The sequence below is a fragment of the Lynx canadensis genome, chromosome E2, assembly GCF_007474595.2.
Source record: "Lynx canadensis isolate LIC74 chromosome E2, mLynCan4.pri.v2, whole genome shotgun sequence".
Taxonomy (NCBI): Eukaryota; Metazoa; Chordata; class Mammalia; order Carnivora; family Felidae; genus Lynx; species Lynx canadensis.
In genome coordinates this window covers 50176600-50202500 of record NC_044317.1, presented here as the reverse complement: position 1 = coordinate 50202500, position 25901 = coordinate 50176600, and the positions used below count along the sequence as shown (strand labels likewise).

The 25901-nt window shown below is 52.9% G+C and overlaps 1 protein-coding gene across 1 annotated transcript in view; it reads right to left on the bottom strand.

Moving 5' to 3' along the window:
- Positions 1 to 21626, bottom strand: part of CLPTM1 (CLPTM1 regulator of GABA type A receptor forward trafficking) — a 32308-nt gene extending 10682 nt beyond the window's left edge. Inside the window, exons 1-5 of the mRNA XM_030298602.1 lie at positions 21539 to 21626; positions 15432 to 15544; positions 4309 to 4432; positions 2889 to 3047; positions 819 to 936 (exon numbers count right to left, since the gene is read on the bottom strand). Of these exons, the coding sequence (XP_030154462.1) occupies positions 819 to 936; positions 2889 to 3047; positions 4309 to 4432; positions 15432 to 15544; positions 21539 to 21610 (586 nt within the window). The 5' untranslated portion in view covers positions 21611 to 21626. The remainder of the gene's footprint in view (positions 1 to 818; positions 937 to 2888; positions 3048 to 4308; positions 4433 to 15431; positions 15545 to 21538) is intronic.
- Between the last annotated feature and the right edge of the window lie 4275 nt (positions 21627 to 25901).

Here is a 25901-nt window from a genome sequence, read left to right as displayed (position 1 = left end):
TCGGGAACTGTGGAGGTTAAGCAAGTAGCCGGAGAGCAGCTACCAGAGCTTGAAAGCAGTTGGCTGTGGGGTGGGAAGCGCGGGGAAGGGGGAGAGGTGAAGGGAGACAGGACTTGCGCCCTCTTGAATTATTTGGATTTTAAACCGCGTATGCGCAAGAAGAGTTGAAGTTTAAGATGAAGCCCCGGGCAGAGAAAAACCCTGGTCAGACTACGTCGGAAGTCCCAAGTGGCCGGCCCTCCCCCAGGACTTGTCGGGGTCACTCGGAGTCCCTGGGTTTTATCCAGAGTCGGGATTCTTCTGGTGAACAGCCAGCGCCAGACGGCTGGCCGGCCAGAATGAGGACGGGGAGGGGGGTGCCTCATCCAGCCGCGTGGCCCTCACAGCACACTCACCCGACAACACCCTGGGAGCCAGGCACCACCCCACAGGACCCCCGAAGGGCGGTGCGTTTGTGCAAGACCCGTTTGCGCGGTTACAGACGCCACACAGGAGATGAGCCCCAAGTGTCCTCCCGGCTTCAGCCTGCTTACTCTTTGTTGCTCCCTCACAGACCATTCTGGAACGTCCGCTCCCACCAGGCCTGGCAGCGGGCACAAGCCAGCCCCGCCCTCCCCCTGCCCTCCCCTTCTAGGAAGCCCGTCCCGACTTTCAAAAGTCCCTTTCCCTACCTGCTCTCTGACTCCTCCCCCGTCAGCTCCCGGTTGGAGCTGGCCTGCCCACCCCAGCCGCCCACCCCTCCCCCCCCCCGGCTGGGGTTCCTGCCTGCCCTTGTGGGCCTGGCGTTGGGGGGTCTGCCGCACGGTGGGGGTGCTTACTCCGTGACATGTGGACGGTGGCGAGCCGGCGGTACAGGGCCTTCTGCCGGGGGTCCGGGTGGAAGCCGCTCTTGGTGAAGTAGACGTGGATGTAGATGGAACCGTTCTGCTGGACGCTCTGCAAGGCAGACCAACAGGGGAAAAGGAAGGGCTGAGGCCCCTCTCGGCACCCGACTCCAGGTCCCTGCTCCGGAGTGCTGGCGCGGGCCGGCGTGGCCAGGCGCCCGCGAGCAAGCCACTGATGTCAGACACGCTCAGGTCCGAGCCCCGCCTCGAATGCACCCTGGCTGTGTGACCCTAGGTTCCACCTGGTGGGGCCTCAGTGCCCGGCTGCACGACGCAGACGGCCATCCCTGAGCTTACGAGAGCGCCAGAGTGACCCGAGAGCCCCCAGCGCGGCCACTCGGGCACGGGGCAGCAGCTCAAGAAACACCAGCAGTTCCAACCCGTCCGGCAGCAAGGCACTGACAGAGCGGGCTCTGGGCACTTGCACTGGTGACCTCCAAGTCACGCGTGTGTAAGTAACCCACATACACCTGACGCAGCGGTGGTGTTACTGGCCCCATTTTCCAGATGAGGCAAGTGGGCCTCATGAGGAGGGTTATGTGACATGTGGTGAATAAGCGGATCTGAAGCCAGTCTGTGGGCTCCCGTGTGGCTCTGTCACCGTCTGTGTCCCCCCCTTCTCTGCCTGTGCCTGTCTGTCACCTACGATCTCCCCAGGAAGGGGACTACTCTCACTCCCACCTGACGCAGATGAGGAAACCCAAGGCGGTGGTCATGTGCCTGAGGCCCGTCTGCTCCTCAAGCAGAGCTTGGACTAACTTGGCCACACCGTGTCCCCGTCACTTCCCTGCCTTTTAAGCCCACCTCTGTGTTAATTATGTTTTGTGTATTTTTATTGTTTCAACATCTTGGGGAGGGGGGGTCTCCCCTGGCTGGGGAGAGGCCGCCCCTCCCAGGGCTACTAATTCCTAGAGACAAACAACTCACCTGCCCATCCAAGCCCACACTCCTGCCCACTCCCCTGATCTGCCCGATCTCATACCCCAAGCTGCCCTGAATCACCCAGCACCAGGTCCACACCGCTGGAGACCACCCCTCCAGCCCAGAGCCCACCAAACTAGCCAGTCCTAAGCTGTTTCCCTTGCCTGCCTTGCTCTTCCCGTGGAAACTCCGGCAAAGGCTCCTGACCAAACCCGGTGCCTCCCCTGCGGCCCTGAGTGGGAAATGCATGTAGTAACTCAAAATCAGGCACAAGCGAGCCACCTCCCCCCACCCCAAAGCAGCTGGGAAGGAGGGTTAGACTGGACGCTGCGGAGCAGCTCTCACCACCCAACCTGCGGCCCCCTCGGCCTTCCTGGGGTCTCATGGCAAGGACGAGGACGGGGCCGGGGGCTGGGCCTGAGGTCTCGGCCGAGCCACTCCTCTGCAAGCTACCCTACCCGCCTCGGAAAGACTGTGCACGCACCCTACTTCCAGGCACCAAGCCAGAGCAGACATCACTCCCCCCCCACCCAGGGGCTGAGGAGAAGACCCGCTGGGGAGAAATGAAAGACAGGGCAGCCCCAGAGAGACGTCCCCACCCACTGGTCCACCGATCCATTACTTTCACTGACACGTGTATTCGCTGAGGTATCGGCCCCACGCTGTGCAGGGCTGGGGACACAGTGGTGACCAAACCAGCCCTGGGAGGGACAACTCAGAGCGGGCAGGCTTGGATGCAGAAGTCCAGAGAAGGCCAGCTGCCCGAGCCTGAGCGTCAAGGGAGACAGATTCGGACCTGCGGCTGCCGGAGTCCAGAGCCAGACGGCCTGAGCTCGAATCGCTCACGAGCCGTCTGACCTTGTAAGTCACCTAAGCTCTCTCTCTACCCTAGAGGTAGCTGGGAGGATCCCAGACCAATTTCAACCCCACCCACATTTTTCAGATGGGGAGGCCAAGGAAGGCCCAGAGACCTCGGGGACCTCCCTGTGGTCACACAGCGTGAGAACGGAGGGCGGCGCCCGGCCTGGAGCCTGCACTTGGCGGCAGGACCGGGAGTCGGAAGAAACCGGGAGCTGCCCCCACCTGCGGGATGTCGAGCTCGGCGAAGTGCTCGTAGCAGCCGTCCGAGTTCTCGCCGCTGGTCCAGTCGCCGTACACGAGGTCGTGCTGCTCCCAGAAGAGCGCCGACGTGGCGTTGAAGTCTGTAAAGTGCTCGTGCTCGGAGATGTACACGTGCAGGTTCTGTGGGGGGGGCGGGCGGGGAGGGGGCTCAGGGCTGCGGCCGAGCCTCTGAAGGCTGGGGGATAAAGAGCCGGCAGCACACCGATACCCCCGGTGTTGCGGAGGGAGAGGAAAGGGGGCAGGTGAAGAACGGCAGCTGCTAGAATAAATGTTTTTTCTCAACCCTCCCCCGCCACCACGTCTGTCTTGGTCCGAGCCTGTGGCATCCATGAGCAAGAAACAGCCTGCCACTTAGAATCTGGGGGCAGCGCCTATCTGGCTTGGCCGGCCAGCGATGGGAGTGAGTTTGAGCCCCACTTCTTGAAAGAAAGAAAGAAAAGAAAAGAAAAGAAAAGAGAGAAGAGAAGAGAAGAGAAGAGAAGAGAAGAGAAGAGAGAAAAGAAAAAAGAAAAGAAAAGAAAAGAAAACAGAAAGGAAGAAAGAAAGAAAGGAAGAAAGGAAGAAAGAAAGAAAGGAAGAAAGAAAGAAAGAAAGAAAAGTAAGTAAGTAGAATTTGGGGTCAGAAGGGATCAAAGTCTCCGGAATTATCTTCTCCCTTCTCAGTCCCTTACAGCCTTCTTGGTCAGAGCTCTGCAGGCTTGTGAATAAAGCACAGTCAGAGCGGCAAGAGGGTTAGCTGGTCCCTGAAAACACCAGGGAAGTGGAGAAACCAGGCCTCGGAGAGCGCCCTCCCTTCACAAGTCCCCATGGCCATCTTTGTCCAGAGCCCCAGAGGCCCACTGATAAAGCGCATCTGAGCAGCGGGCACCCGCTAACCATAACTCTGTGTAGTCGGGGATCCCAGAGCTGCGGAGAAGCGCAAAGGCGGGAGGAGTCTGGGTTACCAGGGTCTGAGCACTGGCTGCGGGTGCTCCCGAACCCCAGCCACTCGGGATCCTGCAGGACGCGTGTCCCTCGTCCCCCTCTGCCGGGCTCCTTGCTCTCTCCCTCCCGTTTCTTTCCAACTCATCCCCTGCACACCTCTCTTCGCAATTCTGAAACCTAAGCAGACTTTTGAAATACGTACAGGCCCTGTTAAAAGCATTTGCAAACAACTGCATGAAACCTCTGATGTCTCTCTTCCCCACAAAACCAGAATTTACTCTTTCCTTAAGCGTGTTGCTAGATTGACACAGGTCTCATGGGCTGAGAATGGACCCGGAGCTCCTCAAGCCCAGACACCAGTGACCAGGGACCTGTCTGTCCCAACTGCTCAAGCCGCTCCCTCACACCCTCCCCCACACCGTCATCTCCCGAGTCTGGCCTCCCAGCCGGTGGTTACCATTAAAGTGTCTTTGGGGAACAGGTTGCGGCTGGCGACGCGTGGGGCTCCTCCGGGGCCCGCCTGGTCCTGAGGGGCCGGCCCTCGGCGGAACCAGCTGCTGATGACCCAGATGATGAAGATCCTGAGGAGGCAAGCAGGACAGGTGGTGAGTCCCAAGCCTCTTCTTTGCAACGTGGGTCTGCCTGACCTCCTTCAGACTCAGCACGGGCTAGGTAGGGCCTGACCCGGGGCAGGTGACGGAGCAGGGAGCAGGGAGGGCCCCTGAGAAGGCAGCCCCTGGGCTGCTGGGAAGACAAGATGCCCCCAGAGGCCGTATCTGGGGTGCTGCCCATGTTTCCCAAAAGGCCCTGATGGCCGCGGGGCTGCGAGGGCTTGGACCTTCTAACCTCAGACCTAGGAAACCTAACACGCCAGGCCCCTGGGACCCCAAAGTGAGAGGACCCTAAGAATCTAGAACCTCAGCATTTTGGAGGCACGGCACCTTTGAGAGCCACATTTTAGAACTTCAAGTCAACTGAAGTACTTGAGAAGCAGACAATGAGTCAAAGGTTAGTCCCAAGTTTTAGTAATGTTGGGCTAGGCGATTCAGGCCAACACTGCGGTTGGAAACAACTTGGAAAAGATTAGTAAAAATTAATATACTAAGAACATATCAATGCTGGTTTTCTATACATAATTATGTATCTTGATGTAGCAAAGATATATTCTGCCCGTGGTTCTCTTATGTATGTTTTTTTTTTATCAAGTTTATGTACGAATATATGGAAATACATACTATCTTTTTTTTTTAAGTTTTAATTATTTATTCATTTAAATAATCTCTGCACCCAACGTGGGGCTTGAACCCACGACTCCGAGATCAAGAGTTACAATCTCCACCGCCTGACGTAGCCCCTGTAAATATTTTCTTAAAAGCACTGAAGAATATATCCAAGGGATACAGGTGTGCTGTTTTTTTTGTGTGTGTGTGTGTTTTTTTTTAATGTTTATTTTTGAGAGAGACAGAGACAGAATGCAAGTGGGTTAGGGGCAGAGAGAGAGGGAGACACAGAATCCGAAACAGGCTCCAGGCCCTGAGCTGTCAGCACAGAGCCCGACGCAGGGCTTGAACTCACGAGCTGTGAGATCATGACCTGAGCCGAAGTCGGACACTCAACCGACCGAGCCACCCAGGTGCCCCCAGGTGCGCTGTTTTGAAGGAACACATGCGCCCCCATGTCTATAGCAGCACTATCAACAATAGCCAAAGTATGGACAGAGCCCAAATGTCCATCGATGGATGAATGGATAAAGAAGATGTGGTCTAGATATACAGTGGAGTATTACTCGGCAATCCAAAAGAATGAAATCTTGCCATTTGCAACTACGTGGATGGAACTGGAGGGTAACATGCTAAGTGAAATTAGTCAGAGAAAGACAAACATCATATGACTTCACTCATACGAGACAAAACAGATGAACACAAGGGAAGGGAAACAAAAATAACATAAAAACAGGGAGGGGGACAAAACATAAGAGACTCTTAAATATGGAGAACAGAGGGTTCCTGGAGGGGTTGTGGGAGGGAGTATGGGCTAAATGGGTAAGGGGCACTAAGGAACCTACTCCTGAAATCATTGTTGCACTATATGCTAACTAATTTGGATGCAAATTAAAAAAAAACAAAATTAGGGGCGCCTGGGTGGCGCAGTCGGTTAAGCGTCCGACTTCAGCCAGGTCATGATCTCGCGGTCCGGGAGTTCGAGCCCCGCGTCAGGCTCTGGGCTGACAGCTCGGAGCCTGGAGCCTGTTTCCGATTCTGTGTCTCCCTCTCTCTCTGCCCCTCCCCCGTTCATGCTCTGTCTCTCTCTGTCCCAAAAATAAATAAACGTTGAAAAAAAAAAATTAAAAAAAAAATTAAATTAAAAACAAAAAAACACTGAAGAATGAACAAGACTATAGATTTACCAGGCAAAAACTGAAGGGAAGACTGGAAACAAGAGAAATGAAACACTACCAGAAGCTTCTTTTTATATCTGAGGACACTTGCCAGGTATTCTGGTGGGTAACAGAAATGCTAGCCGAGACCCACACCGGGTAACCAGAGACCTACCACATGAGAAACTAAGACCCCACAGGGCCCCGCACCCAGGACCCAGGAGGCAGGTGAGGCCGAGCCCTCCTCAGGAATCACCTGGTGCAGAGAGACCTCGGATGGTTGATGCCCCCAGCAGCCAGTGGATGGACAGCATGTCCTCCTGGAGAAAATATGTTCATCCTAGGTCTGAAATTATTCCTACAAATAATTCTGAGATGCTCACAACAACTTAACTCTGATGTTGCAGAATCTGTTACAAAAACCCTCAAAATCTGAGGGCACCTGGGTGGCTCAGTCGATTAAGCATCCGACTTCGGCTCAGGTCGTGATCTCGCGGTTTGTGAGTTCGAGCCCCACGTTGGACTCTGTGCTGACAGCTCGGAGCCTGGAGCCTGCTTCGGATTCTGTGTCTCCCTCTCTCTCTCTGCCCCTCCGCTGCTCAGGGTCTACCTCTCTGTCTCTCAATAATAAACGGTCAAAAAACATTAAAAAAAAAAAAAAAAAACCTCAAAATTTGTATCAAGAGAGCTTTATTTTTTTAATGTTTATTTTTGAGAGACAGAGAGAGCATGAGCAGGGGAGGGGCAGCGAGACAGGGAGACACAGAATCCCAAGCAAGCTCCAGGCTCTGAGCTGTCAGCCCAGAGCCGGACGCAGAGCTCGAACCCATAAACTGTGAGATCACGACCTGAGCCGAAGCCGGACGCTTAACCAACTGAGCCACCCAGGGGCCCCAAGAGAACTTTCAAAGTACCATGCTGGCAGCATGTGACTCTTGACCTCGGGGTCATGAGTTGGAGCCTCACATGGAGGACAGAGTTTACTTTGAGGCAGAAGTACCGTATATTCAGTAACACGACAGAGAAAACAGAAACAAAACCAAAATGACACGAAAACAAATACGCTGGCGTCCTATTTTCAATTCACAAAACTGAATAAACGCAGTATTACACAGCCTTAGAATCCGCATTGACTTCGCAGTATTTCCAGGACATACTATTAAAAGAGAAAGGCGAGGGGAGCCTGGGTGGCTCGGTCGGTTAAGCATCTGACTCTCGATCTCAGCTCAGGTCATGATCTCACGGTTCATGGGTTCGAGCCCCAAGTTGGGATCAGTGCTGACAGCACAGAGCCTACTTGGATTCTCTCTCCCTCTCTCTCTGCCCCTCCACCGCTCACGCAAGTGTGTGCTTTCCCAAATAAATAAACATTAAAAAAAATTTTTTGTTTAGATAAAAGAGCGAGGCAAGTATGGAAAGAAAGGAAAAGAAGGAAAGTTATGTAGAATAGGACTCCAATTTTGTATAATAAACATGTTAAAAAAACAACAAATCTGAGGAGGAGGAAGGAATGGGAGTTAGTGTTTAATGGGTACAGTGTTTCAGTTGGGGAAAATGAAAAAGTTCTAAAGGGGCACCTGCCTGGCTTGGTCAGAAAACCATGGAACTCTTTATCTTAGGATTGTGAGTTCTAGCCCCACATTGGGTGTAGAGATTACTTAAAAAACAAACAAAGAAACGAAACACAAAAAAACCCAAAACCACAGAGAGAGAGAGAGGTATGAAATGACACACATCAGACTTTCAAATGGATTTCCTGGTTTGGGAGAGTAGGGGGAAGGTATACAAAAACAATAGGCCACAAGACACAATACTGCCTTAAAAATCCTAAATAAAAAAAACCAGGGGCACTTGGCTGGCTCAGTCAGTGGAGTATGCGACTCCTGATCTCGGGGGTTGCGAGTTCAAGCCCCACGTTGGGAGAAGAACCTACTTAAAAAAACCAAACAGGGGCGCCTGGGTGGCGCAGTCGGTTAAGCGTCCGACTTCAGCCAGGTCACGATCTCGCGGTCCGCGAGTTCGAGCCCCGCGTCGGGCTCTGGGCTGATGGCTCGGAGCCTGGAGCCTGTTTCCGATTCTGTGTCTCCCTCTCTCTCTGCCCCTCCCCCGTTCATGCTCTGTCTCTCTCTGTCCCAAAGATAAATAAACGTTGAAAAAAAAAAAAAATTAAAAAAAAAAAAAAAAAAACCAAACAAACAAAAAACCCCCAGCATTTATATGAATCAACATGTAAAAGGATCACCACCAATAGAGTAATGATGACTGATGGTTATCCTTAGGTGATTTTTACTTTCTTCTTAAGGCTTTTTGTTTTGAATATTTTTTTGTTTTGAATTTTTTTTTAATGTTTATTTATTTTTGAGAGAGAGACAGCATGAGCAGGGGAGGGGCAGAGAGAGAGGGAGACACAGAATCCAAAGCAGGCTCCAGGCTCTGCCCTGTCAGCACAGAGGCCAAAGCGGGGCTCAAACCCATGAACCGTGAGATCATGACCTGAGCTGAAGTCAAACGCTTAACCGACTGAGCCACCCAGGCGCTCCTCTTTTTTTGTCTTTTAATGAACAAAAGAAAAGCCCCAAATAAAATTGTAGCAGACTGCTAGATGTTTCCCAATATCTGTCTTCCCCTTTTGTCTCAAAAAGAGAACTCCTAAATAAAGACTACAATTCCAGCCTCGCTAACAGCTAGAAATGGAGAGAAGGCGAAGTCCTGGCCAATAAAATGTAAACACCGTGTATTGTGCTGGGCTTTGGAGGAGTGTCCTTAAAGAGAAAGAATAGGCCTCCTTGATTTCTGCTTCCCTCCTAGAATGTGGATGTGATGGCTGGATCTTCAGCAGCCATCTTGGGCCATGCAGACAAGGGGCAAAACCTATTGACGGTAGAAAAAAGGCAGGAAGGAATCTGGGTTGCAGAAGATGACAGAATCCTGGTTTTCCTATGTCTGGAATAGCACATGAGAGAGAAATAAACAACTTCTAAAAAAACTTGTGTTAATTCAGGTCTCTCAGACACCTGCTGCTGTGTAATTATTAAATGAGACAGGAACTTATTAATTACAGGTATGAAAAGCAATATAGCAGAGGTTAAGGGCTCAGCCTCTAGTTTGCAATACCCGGACCTGAAGCCCAGCTCTGCCTCTTACCAACTGTGTGACCTCAGGCAAGACTTAACCTCTCCAGGCCTCTGTCTCCTCAACAGTTAAAATGGGGATAAAAACACTACCTACCTTGTAGGGTTGTTTATAAGCATTAAATGCATGAATACAGCTCTGTACCCGTATCCGTCTATAAGTACGTATGCATACACACCCATGATATATATACGTCACCTAGAATGAAGCCTGATACACAGCCAGTAAGTACTTTAAAAGTGTTAGATGTTATTAGTTTCATCATAGGAAAAAGGCAGACAAAACTCTTTGGAATGGAAAACTACTACCAGGGAATCTTAGTGTGGGTGGGCCCCAAACCACACGGAAGGGCATGATTGGGCAGAGAGGCTTGTCTTTGCCTGTAGCAGCTATGGAGCCCTGGGGTCTGGGGTCTCAGGGGCGATGGCCCAGCTGAGCCATCTGTTGCCTCCGCAAGAAGTCCCTGACGCACACGGCTGAGGAAGGTCTGGAACTGGCGATCTCTGGGGAACGCTCCGCCTCCAAGAGAGGATCCCATTCTGGTTAATTACGCCGAGGGAGCGGGTGGGAGCAGGGATGCCCACCAGCAGCTCTGCCCTGGCTTAGTGTGGCCTCAGGAGTCCCACCCCTCCTCCGGGCTCCTGAAGGAAGCCCCACGTGTAAAAGGAGGTAGACTGGACCAGACGTTTTTGGATAACTCCAGATCCCTCGTCTCCTGAACAGCACCTGTGTGTACCTGTACACCCACAGTTTTGTGGGTCCTCCCAGACGGCTCGTGGACACACCCGTCCATCCACACATCCCAGGCCAGGAAGTCCTACCCTACAACAACAGGCCTGGAGGGGACTGGCGTTCACCTGATGCTTTTCAGCCTACTGGAGTAAGCAAATAAAAGAGACGGTAAATCTTCTCTGCCACCCCACGTCAGTATCCTGCATTCACGGGTTCAGAAGAGTGTTAAATACATGAAAAGTCAAATAATGAAAACTCTCCACCCCATCCATCTATCCAGTGCCCATCCCATCCCATCCCCTACTCCAGGTAACCACTGGCATCATGTGGGGACGTGCCGAAAACTGGACTCCACTCTCCCCAAAAAAGTCCATTCTTATGCTATCTGCTCGAAGCTTTGAAGAATTCACGGGCCCCTGAAAACAAACCCTGGACCCCACCTTAAGAATTCCAGTTGAGGGGCACCTGGGTGGCTCAGCTGGTCAAGCGTCTGACTTCGGCTCAGGTCATGATCTCACCGTTCGGGAGTTCAAGCCCCACATTGGGCCCTGTGCTGACAGCTCGGAGCCTGGGACCTGCTTGGGATTCTGTGTCTCCCTGTCTCTCTCTCTCTGCCCCTCTCCTGCTTGCTCTCTGTTTCTCTCTCTCTCTCTCTCTCAAAAATAAATAAACATTAAAAAAAAAAAAAGAATTCCAGGCGACATGGTCTCCAGGCACCCACCCCGGCTAACGTTTGGTGCTGCCTGGTTCTAAGGAAGGAAATGAGCCTAAGCTATGACCATATTAAAAAATGTCTATCTGAAGGGGAAGCGGCCGTATGCACTGATGTGGGAAGATTCTAAGATATGTTGTTAATGAAAAAAATCAAGGTGCCGAACTGGGGAAAATAGGCTACTCTTATGTAAAAGTGAAGGGAAAGATAAAAATAATCTTTATTCACAGCTGCTTGGAGCACGCAATAAGGAAGATGATACGGAAGAAAATTCTAGGTCCTAACTGGACCCGGTGGGGAAGAGTGGAACGGAGAAGGAATGGAGGGAACAGAGGCCGCAGTGGAAGGAGCTTGGGTGCGTGTCAGGGATGGCGCCCAAGTGTCTGGGCGGAACAGTGGGGAATTTCCTTCCGGCAGAGCCTCTCCGCATCCTGGGTGACATCCTGGGAAGACACTAGGCAGGCAGGCGTGTCCCACACCCAAGTGTGACTGGTGACTGTCTGGGATGGTGGGCTGCTTTTTTTTTTTTTTTTTTTTTTTTAAGCTGCTTCTCTTTATATTATCTCAGTTTTTTAACCCTCAGAAACAAAAGCAACCCTGGCCAATTCTGAGCGGGTGCCAGCTCCCGCTGTCTCCAGGTGACACAGACCTCCTGGCACCCTGTCATGACCTGCGAACTGTCAGGATTCCCTCCTCTGAGACGGAAACTCAGGCACGAGAGGGTATTTCGGCCAGCGAAGGCACACGGCAGGGAGGCGGGGGGGCCGAGGTGTCGGAGGGGACCTGCCCCCCTCCACGTTTCAGCAGCCGAGCCTCTGGTTTGGACAAGCAGTCCGTTCCCCATTTTCCTCTATTTTGAACAACTGTCTATGAGCATCTTCACATAGCGTCACCTCAGGCAAACCGCAGGTGTGCGTTTATAGGACGGCCACCAATCCTAACACACTTCTGTGTGACTTTCCTCTCTCTATGCATCTGTACTGTTTGAATTTGCTTTCTACAGGAAGCGTGTATTACTAATGAGTTTCGAGGGGAAAACGAGGACGACGGCATGGAGGAGACAAGCAGCTGACCCACCCCAACCACCTTCGCCCCCCAGTAGCAGAACCCCAGCTTTCCGCGGGGCGCTCGGTTTCCCAGAAGAAAGATCACATTTCCCAGGCTCCCTTGCGGCAGGCCACAGCCCCATCAGGACGTACTGGCCAAGGGGAGGACTGTTTTAAACAACTCTGCTACGCAAGGATGTGGCGAAAGGAACCCTCGCGCGCTGCTGGTGAGAATGCAAACTGGTACAGCCACTGTGGAAAACAGTATGAACTGCCCGACGATCCAGGAACTGCACTAGTGAGTATATACCCCCAAAATACAAATACGTTAATTCAAGGGGATACATGCACCCCGATGTCATAGCAGCATTGTTTATACTAGCCAAATTAGGGAAGCAGCCCACACGTCCATTAACAGGTAAGTGGATAAAGATGAGATACACACACACACACACACACACACACACACACACAAACACACGTAAACAGATTGGTATCCAGACATAAAAAAGAACGAAATCTTGCCGTTTGCAGTGACATGGAGCTATGGGTTATAATACTAAGCGAAGTAAGTCAGAGAAGGGCAAATACCATAAGACTTCACTCATATGTGGAATTTAAGAAACAAAATAAGGGGCGCCTGGGTGCTCAGCCAGTTAAGTGGCCGACACTTTGGCTCAGGTCATGATCTCACTGTTCGTGAGTTCGAGCCCCGCGTCGGGCTCTGTGCTGACAGCTCGGAGCCTGGAGCCTGTTTCAGATTCTGTGTCTCCCTCTCTCTCTGACCCTCCCCTGTTCATGCTGTGTCTCTCTATCTCAAAAATAAATAAATGATAAAAAAAAAAAAAGAAACAAAATAAACGAGTAAGAAGGAGAAAAAAAAAAAAGAGACAGAGAGATAAACCAAGAAAGAGAGTCTTAACTCTAGAGAACAAACTGATGGGGAAGTGGGTGGGGGAAGGGGGAAACAGGTGATGAGGACTAAGGAGTGCATTTGATGCGATGAGCTGTGGGTGATGTATTAAGTCTGGAATCACTGTATCGTACACCTAAAGACAATATTACATTGTATGTTACCTATACCCAAATTTAAATAAAACCTTATTAACAGGGGCACCTCGGTGGCTCAGTCGGTTGAGCATCCAACTTCGGCTCAGGTCATGATCTCGCGGTTCACGAGTTTGAGCCCCATTGTCGGGCTCTGTGCCGACAGCTCAGAGCCTGGAGCCTGCTTTGGATTCTGTGCCTCCCTCTCTCTTTGCCCCTCCCCCATGCTTGCTCTCTCTCTCTCTCTCTCTCTCTCTCTCTCTCTCAAAAATAAATAAACATTAGGGGCGCCTGGGTGGCTCAGCTGGTTGAGCATCTGGCTTCGGCTTGGGTCATGATCTCACGGTTCGTGAGTTCGAGCCCCACATCAGGCTCTGTGCTGACAGCTCAGAGCCTGAAGCCTGCTTCAAATTCTGTCTCTCTGTCTCTCTCTCTCTCTCTCTGCCCCTCCCCTACTCACACTCTGTCTCTCTCTCTCTCTCTCAAAAATAAATAGAAACATTAAAAACATTTTTTTTTTAAACCTAATAAATAAACAACTCTGCCACGGAATTTCTTATAGTTGATAAGGAGAGAAAGTGCCTGCCTAAATGCATGGCCTGTCTCTTGAACATTTTGCTGAAATACCTCTCTGGAAAGAAAAAGAAATGTCTGTTTTGCAGATGGGCAAAAAGGGCCCAGATCAGAGAAGGCAGACTGTCACCAGGTCTAGGTGGGCAGTCATAGAACTCAGCCTCAGATAGATCTCCCTGACCCCACTCAGCTTCTCCCCAGGGCCTTGGTCACAGGCCAGGTTTCCAGAAGGCAAGCCCTGTGCTCCCACTACCCAGGAATTGGCCACATGAAGGCACACATAAAAAGACCACCACCAGCCAGGCACAAAAGGACAGCCTGTATGACTCCACTTAAACGTGGTAAGTGTAACAGTCAAGTTCAGAGAGATGGAACGTATACAATGATGGGTGCCAGGGGTTGTTACAGTGGGGGTTTGTGCTTACTGGGGTTGTTAGTGCTTGATGGATACAGAGTTTCTCTCTGGGGAGATGAAGTTGTGGACATGCATGGGAGTGACTGTTACAACTATGCACTGGCATATTTTAGGTAGTAATGTACATGTTGTGGCTAAACTTGCCCCCCCCACCCTAAAATTCATAAGTTGAAGTTCTAACCCCGAGTACAGTCACCCCCAGTGAGTGTACTGGGAGATCCAGCCTTTAAAGAGGTGGCTGAAGCTAAGTGATGCCACTGGGTGGACCCAGTGTCCTTATAAGAAGAGATGAGGACACAGACACACACAGTGCAAAGGCCATGTAGGCACACAGAACATGGCCATCTACAAGCCAGGGAAAGACCTTGGAAGAAACCTCTATCATGGTGACACCTTGATCTCAGACCTGTAGCCTCCAGAACTGTGAGAAAATACATTTCTTTTGTTTACAGCCCCCAGTCTGAGCTATCTGTTACAGCAGCCCTAGCAATTTAACATAGTATATTTAGGGGCGCCTGGCTGGCTCAGTTGGTGGAGCATGTAACTCTTGATCTCAGAGTTGTGAGTTCAAGCCTTGCGCTGGGTCTAGAGATTATTTAAAAATAAAATCTTGGGGCGCCTGGGTGGCTCAGTCGGTTAAGAGTCCGACTTCGGCTCAGGTCATGATCTCGTAGTTTGTGGGTTCGAGCCCCGCGTCGGGCTCTGTGCTGACCGCTTGGAGCCTGGAGTCTGCTTCGGATTCTGTGTCTCCTTCCCTCTCTGCTCCTCCCCCACTTGTGCTCTATCAAAAATAAATAAACGTTTTAAAAAAAAAATCTTTACAAATAAAATCTTAGGGGCGCCTGGGTGGCTCAGTCGATTAGGCGTCTGACTTTGGCTCAGGTCATGATCTCACAGCTCGTGAGTGCGAGCCCCGCATCGCGCTCTGTGCTAACAGCTCACAGCCTAGAGCCCGTTTCGGATTCTGTGTCTCCCTCTCTCTCTGCCCATAACCTACTCGCATTCTGTCTCTGTCTCTCTCAAAAATATATAAAACATTTAAAAGAATAATTAAAAAAAAAAATCTTAAAAGGGGCGTGGGGTGGCTCAGTTGGTTGAGTGGCCAACTCTTGATTTCGGCTCAGGTCATGATCTCATGGATCGTGGGTTCGAGCCCTGCATCGGGCTCTGCGCTGACAGCACGGACCCTGCTTGGCATTCTCTGTCTCCTTCTCTCTCTGCCCCTCCCCTGCTCTCGCTCTCTCTCTCTCTCTCTCTCTCTCCCAAAAATAAATAAACATTTAAAGCAAATAAAATAAAATCTCAAAAAAGACATATAGGCGTGCCTGGTGGGCTCAGTCAGTAGAACATGTGGCTCTTGATCTCGGGGTTGTAAGTTCGAGCCCCACATGGGGTGTGGAGACTACTTATAACAACAACAACAGCGTATTTTACCACAGTAAAAGAAAACTCTAGTCACCACCAATGGTTATGCCCGGTGGCTTTTTCCTTTCTTATGTTTTATGTGAACTTTTTTCAATGACCAGAAGCAGCCCCACCTGCTCACCTGAACAGCACCCCTTTGATGACTTGCCAGGCGTTGGGCGCTGGCTGGGGAGCTGGGTTCCGGGGCTGGGTCTCCGCCCGCGGGTCCCTCCCGATGCTGCCGTTGCTGGCCACCTGCAGGAAACAGAGACCAGGTGAGGAGGGAGGGTGTCGCCTGAGGCACCACTGCACGCCAAGGCCCGGCACAGGGCTGAGCACAGAGTGGTGCCTGATCAAGAACTGGAGAACATTTCGGGGCCCCTGGGTGGCTCAGTCGGTTGAGCGTCCGACTTCAGCTCGGGCCATGATCTCACGGTTTATGAGTTTGAGCCCCCGCATCTGGCTCTGTGTTGACAGCTCAGAGCCTGGAGCCTGCTTTGGATTCCGCGTCTCCCTCTTTCTCTCTCCCTTTTCTCACTCTCTGTCTCTATCTCTCTCAAAAATAAATAAACATTAAGAAAAAAAAATTTAAAGAACTGGAGAACGGATGAATACAGTCACCCAGGAAGGGTGGTATAACTTGCTCCTTCAAGACAAAAACGCTTCCCCAAAACCTACTCCATGCTGGTGACACCGAGGTGACGGAGACGGCCCTGTACTGCCCTCCTGGGGATCACAGTCCAGTGGGGGGAGCTAAAGAGTCCCCAGATAGGGATGACCCAGAGTAGACAGGGCTGGGACGTAGGATGCTAGAGGGGGCATCTGGTCCAGCCTAGAGGTCAGGGAGGGCTTCCTGGAAGAAGGGACACTGGAGCTGAGACTTAAAACATAACAAAGGGATAATGCAGAGGAGACAGTGAGGGAAGCAGCCGGTACAGAAATGAAGGGGAGAGATACTATCTGACTCTGAGGACTGTCCACTGCTCCCTGAAGCCAGAGCCCAGGATGCAAGGGACAATGCAGGCTAGGGGGACAATGCAGCATGGTGACAAGTGCCAGATCCCATAAGGCTTCGGTTTATCTAAAAGGGTCTACCCTGGGCAAACAGTTCCGAAGGCCTCCTCGGTGGCCGGCCCTGTGCGGGGCCTTGTCCCTCCAGGGGCTCCTTATCCAGCAGGAGACAGACACAGAGCAACACGGCCAGAGTGTGAGCCACGCCACTGTGAGCCACTGGCACACACTACCCCGTGAGGCCACGACTAGGAGTGTTTCCATTCAGCAGCCGGGCAGACGGAGGCTCGGGCAGGCGAATCCACTCGTCTGGGTGGCTCAGGAAGGAAAAGGGCAGCAGGGTGACAAGGGGGTGTCAGGCAGGGCTTCCTAGAGCAACCTTCACTCAGAAACAGAAGCTCAGAAGCAGAGAATGTCATGTCAGGAAGGGCCCGAGGCGGGGATGTCTTCCCACCCCTCTCCTTGCACCTGCTGGCTCCCGGGTCCTGTCCTCTTCCTCCTCCCAGCTCTGTCCCCTCACCGCTCAGCCTTCAAGAGGCAGGACCAGGACTGTCGTGGTCACCGTGAGGCAGGAGCACTGCCCATCACAGAGCAGGGGCTCAACAAACACCTGTGGAATCAACATGTGTTCCCTGAAGGGCTTGCGTGCATCACCCAGGCCTCCCCCCACCACAGCCCCGAGCCCACCCCTCTCTGTCATTCATCACCCCCTGTCCCCTTCGGCAGGAGTTCCTCCCTGTATCTACCAACATGCAGGACAGTGCCGTGGTAACAGTTAGGGGCTCTAGGGCCCCACAGTTCCTGACTGTGAGATCTTGGGCACGTCACTTCCCCTCTCTGACCCAAAGGCCAGGTTGTGAAAATACCGGTATGTTTTAGACAGAAAAGATTTCCTTCGTGTGTGAAAAATGGATTTCCTGAGCATCTACTGTGCACCAGGCTCAGTACCAGGCAGTGGCCACGCAGCTCTGGGCCCTGCCCTCACGGAGCTCAGGGTCTAGAACAAAACACACCCACGGAACGGCCAACAGGACCGTTCAAGCTGGTAAACAGGAAACAAAAGTGCTCTGGAGGAAACAAGCAGGGACACATGATGCCTACTGGGGTGGGGAAAGGGACCCACTCTGGATTAGGTGGTGAGGAGCTGTTGTTGAATTTGGGTGAAGGGCATGCTGGGAGGACAGGTTCACGGAAGGGGTTGGCTGGGGGTAGGCAAGGTCAGAGACAGGCACGGGGTCCCCTTATTCAGGCTTGGCCTTGCTTCCGGGAGCGCAGGGGGCCAAGTAAGTGCTTCCAGCAGCTGTGTGCTGATTCTCAGGTTCAAGAAACAGAAGGTGAGGGCCAGGCCAGGATTTGAACCCATGTCTGGCCGACTCCCAGGTCTGTTCTCTTACCCGCACGGGTGGACAAGCTGGCTGGAAACCCTCCCACAGGAAGGCAGAGAAGTGCAGTGAGATGCCACTTCACTATGCTGGCCACAGTCAAAAGGATGGACAATCACAAGTGTTGACGAGGGTGTGGAGGAAACTGGGCCGGTGGGGGAGATGGGGTTGCGGCTTTGAAAGATGCAGCAGAGCATTAATAAGTGAAATGTGCACCTGCCATACAAACCAGCAGCCCCACTCCTCGGTCTCTACCCAAGAGAAAGGAGAACACACACACACACGGGAAAGCTTATGTGCAAATGTTCACAGGGGCGTTATTTGTAATAGCCAAAAACAACCCAAAGGCCCCTCCACCTTGATGAATGAACCTGGTGTATCCATACACACAATGGAATGCTACTCAGCAATAAAAAGGAGCCCAACTGGGGGCAGAGAGTGGCTGCAAGAGGAAACCGGAACGTTCTGACTGGATGCAGACAGGATGGTGGCGATGGTGGTGCCGCACGATTGCAAAACTGGACTAAAAGCCACTGGACTCCACACTAACAACAGGTGAATGTTGTCGTATCTGTTGTGGCTCAAAAGAAAGGCAACTTCCCTGTGGCTCCCACTTCCCTGGGAGTAAAGGCGAAGTCTTCATGTTGATCCCCAAGCCCTGGCCTGATCTGGCCCCTTCCATGCCTCTCTACTCTCATTCGTTGGGTCCAGCCACAAGGCCTCCTCGCTGTTCCTTAGTAGGACCAGGCACCTCCCACCTCAGGGCCTTTGCACTGGCAGTTCCCTTTACCCGAGAGGCTTCCTGCTGACCCTGTATCCGCATGCCTCCCTCCCTCGTCTTCTTCAAGTCTTTGTTCAAATGTCACCTCCTCAGAGAGGCCTTCCCAGACTACCTTGTTTAAATTGCAACCCTCAGGGGCGCCTGGGTGGCTCAGTCAGTTGAGCATCAGACTTCGGCTCAGGTCACGATCTCGCGGTCCGTGAGTTCGAGCCCCGCATCGGGCTCTGGGCTGACAGCTCAGAGCCTGGAGCCCGTTTCAGATTCTGTGTCTCCCTCTCTCTCTGCCCCTCCCCTGTTCATGCGCTGTCTCTCTGTCTCAAAAATAAATAAATGTTAAAAAAATTTTTTAAATAAATAAATAAATAAATAAATAAATAAATAAATAAATAAATTGCAACCCTCTTACCCACCCCTCACTTCCTATCTCCTTCTCCAGCTTTACTCTGTCCATGGGACTTATCGCCATCTGACCTGCTATATTCATTGTACTCCTGTCCATTCTTTCACCCCCACCCCCCGACCCTTAGACAGAACATGAGCTCCAAAAGGGCAGGGACTCTGTTCTGTTCACAGCTGTATCCCCAGCATGAGCCTGGAGCCTGGCAAGTAGTGGGGACTCAGTATACATTAGCTGAAGGAATGAAGGGCAGGGCTCTGGGCCGTGTTTGGGCCTCTGGCTGGAGGAGCGGGCTGGCAGGAGCGTGACTCGGCCAAGGGTCCGCCCCCTCAGTGCTAGGCCCCACAGGCTGGGGAGGGTGTGATGTCCCTGCACACAGTAGTGACTAAGACACAGTTCCTCCTCTGGGACCCACACATCCAATCTCACACAATCCCCAGAAACACTGGCTTAGGGGCCCAGAAGCAGCTGACACCATCAGCCTGGGCTGGAGTATGAAGACCGGCTTTCAAGCACATCTTCACCGACTGCCTTGGTCCACCGTGGGAACTCCATCTCGGCCCAGCCTCTGACTCAACACCTGTTCATTCCACAGACACTGAGCACCTGCTCCGTGCCGGGTCCCAAGCTGGGCGGTGCAGGGGACACGGTGTTGACCCAAACAGTCCTGGTTCTGCCCTCCAAGGCCTCCCAGTCCAGGGGAAGAGACAGGCAGACAGTACAACCCAGAGTGGGCAGGGCTGGGACAGGTGAGCCCAGGGGGCTGTGGGAGCCCTGACCCAGTCTGAGAGAGTCAGAGAGGGCTTCCTAGGGGAGGGAACATCTGTGATGTACAGAACTAGTAGGGATCAATCTGGTAAAGAGGGGAGAAGTATGTGAGAAGGCCACGAGGAAAGAACAAGGCACACTCCCGGGAATAAAAGACCTTTACAGTGGCTGATGCTCCATTCACTCAGTGGTTCTCAAGCAGGGGTGATTTTGGCCCCCCCCCGGGTGGGGGGGATACTTAGCAACATCTGGGACATTTTTGACGGCCATGACGGGGGAGAGGTACGTGTGTTACTGACATCTAGTGTGTAGAGGCCGGAGATGCTCCTGAACACTCCCACGACGTGCGGGACAGCCTCTCACAACACACAATTAACCGACCCAAAATGTCAATAGTGCTGAGGCTGGGAAATACTAATCTATCCAGCCTGAAGAAAATTCAGACCACGCAAGGCCTTGATCTACTGAAGAATTTGCACTTTACCTTGAAGGCAAAGGAAGAAGTCTTGAAAGGTTTTAAGCAGAGGTGAGACAAAAGAAAAATCAGGGGGTCCCTGGAAGCCTGGCAATCAAGGGAACCTGAGCCCTGGTCTCTCTGACCACCCCCGATCCAGTAACCAGCAGAAACTCAGAGGGGGAAAAGATCTTTCAGCAAGACTGGGAAGCCCCTGATGACAGGGACTCTGTCTTCATTCTAGAGTTAACTCAACAAATATTTTCTGAGGCCGCCCCCAGGCCGGGCCCTGGTTGCAGATGGTGAGCCAGGTATGTTGGGCTCAGTCACCAAATCTCATCTGGGTGGCCTCCCCAGGTGATATTATTTGCTCTTCCTCTGGGCTCCCTCAGTCCCTGGCACAGACTTTTGTCACCACCCTAGTCATTCAGGACTACAATTCTTTACATGTCAATCTTCTCTCCCACTCCACTGATGGCAGGGGCATGGCTGGAACCATCTTTGTGCCCCATCACATGGCCGGCCATCCTGTGCAACCCCTCCACTTATCACTGGAGAAATAAAGGCCCAAAGAAGGCAAGGAACTTGTCCAAGGTCACACAGAAAGTCAGCTTCATTCTTCCCTCTCAACCTGCACCTCCTCTCCCCGGTGCTGCCTCCCACATGTCAGTGACATCCCAGTGGGTGGGTCGACAGCACCTTGCTGTCACTCCATCCATTCCCTAAATGCCTGAAGGGTGGATGCCTGAACTAGTATGTTCTGCAGCTTCAGTTTAGTTGAAACAGTAATGGGTCAGAAGTCACCACCACCTGGGCTAACCCCCCCCCTTGGATTAATTTATGCTCAAAGCATAAACACCCTTCCCAGTCCTGACCACCCTGGGTCAGCAATGTCTGGATTGCTACACGGAATGGATCCCAAACCCAACCTGGGTGACCTTCTACAAGAGCCTTAGTCTCGCTCTTCCTTGGATTCCCGTCTGTAAAGTGGGTCTGTCGGTCTCCACCGTCCGTGCCCTTACCCACGATGACTACCTGACTTCCCCAGCGCTAGAAAACTCCCAATCGATCAATGATTGCCCACATCTCAGGCACTGCGAGGGAGACTCTGAATGCCAGCCCACTTCAAGAACGGTCTTAGAGCCTGAATCGCAGAGTCGAGAACCAGGGCGCCTGGGTAGAAGTCTGCGCCCCTCCGCGCCACTGTCTCCCGGCTCGAGCCATGAGCCTGGTGGCCGCCCAGCGCGAGCGTGCAGGGGACCCGGCGTGCAACAGGGCCCCGCTCCCCGCACCGTCCGGCCTCCAGGACTGCCCGGCCCGCCTGGGCCCGGTACTCAAGGTCCCTCTGGGCAAGGAGCCCCCAGTGCACGGGATTCCGCGAAAAGGGGCAGGACACGCCCCGTGGGAGGCCCCCCGGGTGGGGAAGAACCCCTCAGGCCCCTCTCGGCCTCCGTACCTGACCGGAGCCGCCTCCCCCGGCCGCGACCACGGCGCTGCCGGCCCCGTCCGCCTCCTGCGCCGCCGCCATCTTCCCGCTCCGGGTCCCCGCCCCCGCCGCCAGCCCCGCCCCGTCCCCGACGGCGCCAGCGCGATCGCGCGAGATTTCACACTTCGCCGGGCCCGCCAGCTACCGTATCCGGCAAGACAGCTCAAGGCACGCCTCTCAGAAGAGCCGCTTCCGGCTAAGAAAGAACCAGCCCGGCCACCGTACCCCAACCACCACCCTGCCGTACGTTTGTTTTCACCTAGTAGACCGTCACCCTGCTTGGAACGCCCGGACTTTCTCGGCAGCGTATCAGCGTCCCACGGGCTCCATTCCCTTTGCTTCCTCGAGTTAATCTGCTTCTTCCATTTATATGAAGCCTTGCAGGCCATCCTGCCTTCCTCGCTCGGCCGATTCTTCGAGTCGTTTCCGTTTTCGTGTTTCTTGAGCTTTCCCGGCCACCGTAACTCCTCAAAATGTTCTGCTCAATACACGCCCTTCGTGTGTTCAAGGAACCTCCCTGGGCGCGGTACCGAGACTCAGAGGGCGGGCCTTAGGCCAATGTCATCGCCTTCAGACCCCTCTTCCTAAAGGAACCATTTCCTCCAAGTCCCCTTAGGTTATAATTTTTCTGTGCATTCAAAGTTATTATTTCAGGGTTCTCACGGCCACCACACCTTCAAATCGGACCCTGTCGTTCCCTTCCCAACCCTTCGGGCCACCGAGTTTACCCCGCACGCGCGTTTCCGGAGTGGTCTTTGCTTTCTAGCAATTTCGCAACTCTGGACTCGGCTTCAAGGGCTCTTAGAACTTCATCCTTTTTCTTAGCTACGTGTGTTTGTACAGTTCCAAGCCTGGACACGGGTTGAGTGACCCCTGGTCTGGGGAGGATGGTATGGAGGACGGGAAAGGACAGAAGTCTGTCAGCGGCTGTTAAGCCTTATGTATGAATGGAGTGGAGTGGAGGTGTTTAAACCCTGGTTGTGCTACTGACTATCCATACGATCCCAGACAAGTGACATTATCTCTTTGGCCCTCGGTTTCTTTTATAAACTAAGCATTTCCCTCCCGCTTTTGCCTCTCCGGGTTTTTGGAAAGACCTAGTGAGATCACTAATGTAAAGCACCTCCCACCCCACCCCACCTCCACACACACACATACACACCTGCTCTTAGTAAGCGATCAATATTGTGCACTGTTATTATGAACCTTACATATTACCCGGAAGGGAGAGTAGGCTTTGCATTGGGATTCTCCAATTAACTTATTTCTCATTTTATTGTTTACTTCCTTCACTGTCCTCTTAGTCCCAGGTCAGTAGTAATATCACCTCCTCCTGGAAACCCTCCCTGGCCCCCAGGCTGTGCCGGCACAGTCTCCTAGTCTTTCCAGATCCCAGGACTCCCCAGCTCCCCCCTGCCCATTTTGTGTTATCGCTGTCAGGGATGGGTGTGGTATGTCTTGCCGTGGGAGTGGGCGGGGAAGCCCAGGGCATTCACGGTCACTGCTCTGCCTCCAGCACTGCCCCAGGGGATGGTTGCTAAGTGAAAGGATGAAAGTCTGCGTGCAGCAGGTGGATGACACACATCTGAGAGCCAACACAAAGGCAAGAAGGAACCTTAGAGAACATCTTGCCCAGTCCACTTCTCTCCCATATAATAAGGGTAGTGAGAACGATTCTCTAAAATTGTAGGCGCAGTCTAGGGATGAAATGAACATACTCACTAAGTCCACCAGACATGAGGCAGACTGAGATTTGCCGGCCTCTTTCTCAAAAGTGCATGGGGCGCCTGGGTGGCGCAGTCGGTTAAGCGTCCGACTTCAGCCAGGTCAGGATCTCGCGGTCCGGGAGTTCGAGCCCCGCGTCAGGCTCTGGGCTGGCAGCTCAGAGCCTGGAGCCTGTTTCCGATTCTGTGTCTCCCTCTCTCTCTGCCCCTCCCCCGTTCATGCTCTGTCTCTCTCTGTCCCAAAAATAAATAAACGTTGAAAAAAAATTTTAAAAAAAAAGTGCAAAATTAGGGGCGCCTGGGTGGCTCAGTCGGTTGAGCATCCAACTTCAGCTCAGGGCATGATCTGACAGTTCATGGCTTCGAGCCCTACATCAGGCTCTCTGCTGTCAGCACAGAGTCTGCTTGGAGCCTCTGTCCACCCCTCCTCCTGCCCCTTCCCTGCTTGTGCTCGCTCTCTCTCCCAAAAATAAATAAACACTAAAAACATATATTAACTAATTAATTAATAATAACAGTGCAAAATTACGTGTGTAGTTTGTAATAGAGGACCACAGAAAGCCCAGGCAAGTGAAGGGCTTTAAAACTTAATCTTCTCTAGCTTCATGTAACCTCATCTCTGCTTTTAACTCTAGATATAAAAGCTCCAGTCGGCCCTCCTGTCTCATAAACTGCAGAGTCCCGATCTGTCGGAGCTTGAGGGTCAGTGAGCTAGACTGTGACCTTAGGACCCCTGCAAAGCCCTCCCCCATTTCTGTTGAATGACCAGAAAAGTTCTTCCATTTCTGTTAACTGCTAATTGAATCACCGCCCAGGGCCACTCTGCACTCCACTAGGGGGCGCCCAACACCAACCAGAGGCTGTGATCTCAGGTTCTAAGGGAGAAGAGAGCTGGAGCCCTGAACGTTTGGGTCCTGAGGAAAGCGGGCTGGAGGTCCAGACTCCTGAGTCCCAGGGAGAAGAAGTCTGGGGACCCAGACTCCTGCGTTGTGAGGCAAGAGGAGTCTAGGGGCCTGGACTCTGGGGTCCTAGGGCAGTGGGACTGGGGTGGAGGCCTGAGAAAGGAAGGAGGAATCTAGGAAGGGCACCAGGATTGGTTGGAAGCAGAACTGGCCTGGGCAGTCGTTTGGTTTGGCTTGAGTCCGTGGGAAACAAGTGGACAGAGCAGGGATTGTTCCTCTAGGGTCCCCCCTCCCCATCACCCCCTGGGTTTGGCAGCCTCAGCTCTTCCCAGGCCCTGGGGACTTGGGGGCATTTCCCACAATCCCTCCCCAAGGCCCCTGTTTTCTACTAGACTCACAGCTGCCCATCCTCAGGACCTGGGAAAACTGCCCCAAGAGCACTGAAAGACTGGCTGGAGGTTAATGCCAAGCAGATTAGGAGAAACAGAGGCCCTGGATCCTCGGAGGCCAGCAGCCCCACCCCTGAGACTTGGGGGCCCCGGACCACCCTCTACTTCCTGAGGACCCAGAAGTCCAGATCCCCAGCCTTCTGCCCAGGGGCCCCAGCGCTGTCCTCTCTGACTGTACCATCTCTGCTCTTGTTCACCCTGGGCTTTTTGCCTACAATTCCCCCACTGCCCAGATACCATTTCCCAACCACTGACTGCCCCGCGGGGACCTGGGGGCCAAGCCAGTACCCTCCTCCCCGCCCCCCACTTCCCGGCATCAACAGCCCCAAACCACTGCACTGTGATGCATCCCCCCGTGACCAGCCCAGCCAGGATGCCCTCCCCTACCCCAGGGGCCTGCTCCCAGGCCTGGATCTCCTCACTTCTTCTTTTCTTCATTGCACATAATGTTACTTGAAGTCATCTCCTTTGGTCGTCCTCCTCCTCCTCCTCTGCTTCCTCCCTACTCCCCACCACCAGCCTCTCTGTTTGTGGCTTCAAGACAAAATAGAGCTCCTGACCCTGAGCTGGAGCTCAGGAAATGATATCGCTATTGCTAATAAGGAGAGAGCAGCCAACAAAACATACCACAAAGCCATCAGCACTCAAGCTGAGTGGAATTGGGCCAGGAGCCAATGAATAGCTTTTGGAAAGACCACAGAGGGCAGGACTCTCTGTCTTTCCCCTGTAGTGTCTCCTGAGCCTAGCAGGGTCTCAATAAATACTTGTGGGACAAGCGTGTAGGAATTGTCACAGGGCACGGCTTTTACGGATCCATTCTCTTGGGTCCCAGACAAGCTGGGCGCTGACTTCCTATGCTCAGCAGTGACATCTGGGCACCAGTCTCCCCCTGTCATAGGACCATTGGATACCTCACTGTGATGCACACTTAAAACATCAGCCCAGCGGCGCCTGGGTGGCTCAGTCGGTTAAGCGTCCGACTTCGGCTCAGGTCACGATCTCCACGATCTCGCGGTCCGCGAGTTCGAGCCCCGCGTCGGGCTCTGGGCTGATGGCTCGGAGCCTGAAGCCTGCTTCCGATTCTGTGTCTCCCTCTCTCTCTCTGCCCCTCCCCCGTTCATGCTCTGTCTCTCTCTGTCTCAAAAATAAATAAATGTTAAAAAAAAAAAAAAAAAAAAACAAAAAACATCAGCCCGGGGGTGCCTGGGTGGCTCAGTGGGTTGAGCGTCTGACTCTGGCTCAGGTCATGATCCCAGAG